Below are 5845 nucleotides of genomic sequence, written 5' to 3' on the forward strand. Positions count from 1 at the left end.
TTTGATGTTTGATAAATACTTCCCGGTATGCAGCACAGCTTTTCTCCTCTGTGGTGGATTATCCTAAATCAAGTTGTAGAAATGAATGATATCAAATGTATCTGCATACAGTTTCAGTGATACTGTACATTTTAGGTTTGCTTTGTTATATAAATCTGATTGGTTGAGATTAGATTCGAGGTTACCTTGGATTCAATCATTTTAAACAACAAAAACAAGTAAAAAAAAAACACCTCCTGAAACTTCTTGCAGCATAATAATCTTAATAATAATACATTGTTGCTCAAATGTGGCTCATATTTCTGTTTTAATCTCAAATTTTATATTCAATCTTCCTCAGATCATATAAAGAAGATATTTGGGATTTCAAAACTTACTTGTTTTTAAAGTTGACTGTAACACCTCAAATGGCTCTGCAAGGCTATTAAACACAACTTCAGTTTTCTTTGCTGGGACTCTGGTCTGGAAACACTGTTCACATTCACGTTTGCACATCCACTGGGAAGTGGACCGCTCAGCGAGCAGTGTCTGTGCCATGACGTTGAAGTCAAGCATCTTTCTCTAAATGTCATTCCAGCAGTGATAAAGTTTCAAAGCATATGTTGGTCAGTGGTGATGGTTAAAGGCTGCTCCAATAGTTTCAAAATGAACCTGAGGTTGACACCCATTAAGATGCAATAACTGGAAACAATTACCCATGGAGCGTGAGCAGACAGCTATATTCACAGTGAATTTGGGCCAGGTAACACCAGGACATGTAGTAAGAGACAGTTTTCACAGAATACACAAAACAGGCTTTAGAAAAAAAAATTAGGCTTCTCGGCAGAAACTGTGAATGTTGTTAAACATGTAACAAGAAGAAAACACACAACTGTTATGATCCCAGCAAAAATGCCAAAGAACACAGACACACACAGACACACACAGACACACACAGACACACACAGACACACACTACTGTGGCAGACTGGGACTGAGAGCCTGACCATTTCCACAGCAGGAAATTATTCAAAATGATCACCTGGCAGAGCGATCCTGCAGCTCTATGTGGAGGACCCATCCTGATCCAGAGTCATTGACTCTGCTCCAACCAGCCACATCAACAACCCACTAAAGTCTGTAGGTGGACAGACAGAAAGGCACGTGAAGTGTGTCACATATCAGATTTAGCAAAAAAGCACTATACAGTGTTACTCTTTGCACCTTTTGTATTTCTAACTAGTAAAATAATGAGTTTCATAATGAGGTTCAATATTAATACGATGGTATTTTCTCCTCCGATGTGCAGATTGCAAATACTTTATACTGTACAGACGATAGATCTTATTTCAAATAATGGATTTTAGAGTCACGTGTTACATTACATAATTACTCTTATAGGTACAAGACAATATGACATGAGTAGCTGTTGTTTGGCCTGAACGTAAAGAGTGCCATGGTACATGGCAGCAGCCATAGAAAAGGAAGATAGTTGTGTAAGTTTGATTGACAGCACTGGATTATGGCATTATGCAACACTGTTGGGAGTGGAAAAAAATAAATCCAGATGAGATTAGGATCTGGATCCTCACTCTCTCCAATGTTCTCTATCCATTCATCCATCTCTTCCTCTGTCTCTTTTCCATGTACCATAGTATCACGATAGGTGTTTTAAATTACCCATTTAAGTTTGGGTTGAGGAACTGCATTACAGCCCTATACTCAAATTATGACACTCAACATTTCAGTGCTTTCATGTGAGTTACAATTAAACAAATTACCATCAAAGCTGCAAACAAACAGACACAAACAGGCAGATAAAGCAAATTAGGCCATATAGACAGGAGCTGATGCTCCGCTCCTCAAGCATTTATCCCAACACCATCTAGAGGGAGAAACTCATGCTGCAACATCTGACTGCACACCTGTTCATTGTTATTTCAAGTTAAACTTATCACCCTGTGAGAAAGTCAAATACAATAAACAGTTGACAATTACTGATACTACAGTCACAGCCTATTCACTGAAACCAGCGCTGAATTTACTGGACAGTAGGACGAATCCAAACGCAGTTAAGTGTATTAATAACTTTGTGATAGTTTGCTGTTTTAAAAATGACTCATCATGCGATCATCAAACTAAACAACCTGAACCAACAAACCCTCCAACTCACAGGACCATGTAGGTTGATTATCTATACCCGCTTTATCCTCAACAGGCTGACTTTGGACAAAGGCAGGGTACCAGTCCAGTCCATCACAGGGCCAACACACAAAGACATGCACACTCACATTCACACATACAAGAAGCACCAATTAACCTAACAAGCATGTTTTTGGATGGCAGCTAAGATGGAGATACATTGATTAAAATGACTTTTAACACATTATGTGCCACCACCCTATAACGCAGGGTTAGATCATGGTCATTTCACGTAAGGTCGAAGGTCATTCAATGACAAGACACCAGCTTGTTTTTATTTGTACAACCGCTAGAGGATGTTAACTTTCCAATGTAACGTGGGTGATAATAAGCTGCTCTCACCAAAGACTTGAGGAGTCATTTTTTTTGGAGGAGTCTCGCATGAACACAAAATTGTATCCTCTGAGATCTTGTAATGACTTTTTACAATTTCTATATGAATGATCAATTATTTTGACATAGAATTCACTGCATACATCACAGAAACCTAAACAGCAATCTCAAGGTTTGATTGGTTTTGTGGCTCAGCTGAAATCCGAATTGAACGCTTCATCTAATACACGTTAAGTGTAAAGCACCAGTTCCTGTCAAATGTCAAATAAACTTGGGTATAAAACAGCAAGGCAATATTGAAAGCTGATGTTGAAGTTTATATTTAGTTTCCATCACAAATCTTTATGATCAGGGATGTTATACAAATTTTATTAACTCAACACAGCTGAAAAAATACTGGAGCCACTGCAAATCTTTTTCACTTCTTTCCTAAAACAAACAAAAACAAAACCCCTCAGTGCAGTTCAAGGAGGTTTTACCCGACCCCCTGTTAACTACAAGATAAAAACCATAAACACACTGTTTTCTATTTTGTTCCTGTGGATCTGGACAAAATAATGAGACATTTGTTGACTTGAGAAATTACCCTGCGTGAATGAGCACGATTTGAAAATGAAATTTACTTCAAACTGAGAGCAGAGCTGTCGGACCAAGTTCATAAATCCAAAATGTTTGTAACATCCTGTGCATGAAAACACTTAAAAACAGGACAGAGAGATGCAGCCACTAAAATATCTGACCATAACCCGCAGGCACATAAAATTCATGACTCACAGAAACAAGTCGGTGCGGTTTCACCAAAATAAACAGGTATGTGTAACACACATACAAGTTCAAGTTGCATAAAGGATCTTGAGAAAATGTTTTCTATTAACTTCTATTAAGAACTCCTAGGGAGAAAAAAACAGTTGCTCAAAAGTAGCTTAATGCATCTCTTCAAGAAACATCCTTTAATAACATTTCATGTTTCAAGTGCCCCTCAAAGTTTTAAGGAAAGTCCTTCTTCTTCTGCACAAATGTTTAGCAACAAAAATGAAGGAGAGCAACTTAAGGTCCCTTTAAAGGCAACTCTGATACAGTCATGATAGAGCTTGAATTAGTCGACTAAAACCACAAGTGTGCCAAGAATAGTGTTTTGGTTAAAAAAAAAAAATATCCTATGGATACTTCACCTTGGCGCACTACACATTATTTCTGCAATCTGCTGTGATGCTTCTTGCAACGACCTCCTATCACGATTGAAAAAATAAGAAAATAAAAACAAACATCTTTGAGAGAAAAACATTGAATGCAACTATAGGCAGTTTGAGCATCTCCCTCTTCAGTCTCCCCTCAGTCCAGTTAGAAATATGTTAGCCCGCCTAATTTGAAAGTCTGTGCAAACTATGAATCTTGGCTGAATGAATCAGTAGGTTACTGATCTTGGTTGTGTTGCAGGCCAGTAGCAGACTGTGCAAATGTCTATGTCATTAGCAATGAGGTTATTACTATCAGCTACATAAACTAGCCAGCCAACTTTGTATATGAAGGCCTAGAGACTCCTCTGTACTTGTTGAAAATAAATTGTCATCGCTCGTAGTTTCATACAAAATAGGGCTGGATCTGGTGTCTTCACACGCCTCGATGCCTTCTCCGTTAGTCTGAGTCTCTGTACCGGGTCGTCTCCGGGGATGTCCACCCATCCCATCACATTTTCTTCCGGATGCTAACAGCCACCGAGTGGCCGCACAGCAGCCGATCCCGTTCCCGTACCTCCTCCTGCAGCTTGGCCTCGGCCACCCGGAGCTGGCGGATAGTCGCCTTCATCTCCTTCATCTTCACCTCCATCAGTGCGATGATGTCCCGCTGCTCGTTCAGTTTCCGGAGCAGCTCGGCGGACGTGGTGCCGGTGGTCAAAGAGTACGAGTGGTCCAGCGGGCTGCTGGTCACACTCACATACTGCAAGGGCGGCTGCTGCGCGCTGGACGCGGCTTCCACCGACGAGTCGTCGGCCGTGAGCTCGTCAACGGCGCCGATCGGCGCGGAGTAACACGACCCCCCCGACTGGGCGGACAGCCGCGCCGTGCCCAGGTACTCCCCATTCTGGCCTATCTGAACCACGGTGATGCTGTCGTCGCTCGCCTCGCCGCCGGCGTTGCCCTCGGCTCCTTCGGCCGTGTTGCCGAGCACGCTGGTGATGACGATCCCCGAGGTCGCTGCAGCGGCGGGGGCAGGAACCGCTGCGGACACTTTCCTGCCTCTGCCCCGCCGACTCCTGCGCTCATTCACGCCCCGCAGCGGAAACAGGGACGGTACTCTGATGCTGTAGGTTTTCCTCCCGCCGGCGAAATGCACGCTGCAGACCCGGTGTCCCGTGGTGGGCTGGAAGGTGCTGAAGCAGCCGCTGACACCGGCCCGAGAGATGTTCCTCAGCCACAGCTCCCTCAGCGTGGTGTCCTTAGGAAATGTGTAGAAGCGCAGTTCCCGGTCCCGGTGCGAGTTGTTGTAGCAGCCAGGGACACAGCAGGTGAACCCGGGCATATTTACTGCAACACCGAAGGCTTCAAACGCGGTCTTCAGGTTGACTTTAGAATATTTTATTGTTGTTTCTTTATTCTATGCGTTGTTATCAAGCTCGGCGGCCTGCAAGCGGAACTACACGTCCCACAACGCTAACAACTTCCTGTTTATTTTTCACCCAAAGTGATCCGCTCTGCTCCGTACGACGACTGTGTCCGCCAGATTTCACCCAGGCGCAAGACGCACGGAGCTCGTACTTATTCTGAAGTCCAGTCCAAATTTTTTTTTTTATTTTCGGCGCTAAATGTCTCGTTTTGTTCTTCCGCTGTGTATTGTCAAACCAACCGTCCCCTACAGAGAACTAAAAGTCCCAGAAGTCTTTGCGTTTCCTTTCCTCGTCCGTTAATAATGTGGCACCTCTGCTGGTCAGTGTGTGGAAGTGCACCCTTCAAGGTGCTGCAATTATTTTCTGTGACACACGTTCAAGAAAATGAAAGGAAACAACACACTGGTTTACACTGGGACACTTGCCATTCAGTGGATTAGTAATATAATTAATGAAATAAAAATCTGCACTGAATGATGAACAGTCAAATGCATCAGAGGTGACACAACTGTTTACAACTCTGTTAGTGTGCTGCAATAAGTAATAAGCAGACATACTATAAAGACCAAAAAAACTCTTTCCTCACTGTGCACAAACCAGAATAGCCTATGGCATGTTTGAATTTATTTTTGAGTGGCCTATGCAATTGTACCGGATGCGATTTAAATGTTAACCCAAAGAAATACTCAGAAATATATTAAACAAAAAAAAAAAGTCAATTGATTG

General features: G+C 42.5%; 1 protein-coding gene across 1 annotated transcript; it reads right to left on the bottom strand.

Annotated features, from left to right (window-relative positions):
• Window positions 1-700: 700 nt before the first annotated feature.
• Window positions 701-5375, bottom strand: thap11 (THAP domain containing 11). The gene has a single exon (XM_069173572.1). It carries the CDS (start codon window positions 5032-5034, stop codon window positions 4201-4203), a length of 834 nt encoding a protein of 277 aa, XP_069029673.1. The 5' UTR covers window positions 5035-5375; the 3' UTR covers window positions 701-4200.
• Between the last annotated feature and the right edge of the window lie 470 nt (window positions 5376-5845).

Source organism: Embiotoca jacksoni, unplaced genomic scaffold (genome assembly GCF_022577435.1).
Source record: "Embiotoca jacksoni isolate LCO1_2020_lvr unplaced genomic scaffold, fEmbJac1.0.p SCAF_6, whole genome shotgun sequence".
NCBI classification, from domain to species: Eukaryota; Metazoa; Chordata; class Actinopteri; family Embiotocidae; genus Embiotoca; species Embiotoca jacksoni.

Coding starts and splice junctions, on each gene's coding strand:
- thap11 (XM_069173572.1), bottom strand. CDS start 5,034: ATGCCCGGGTTCACCTGCTGTGTCCCTGGCTGCTACAACAACTCGCAC.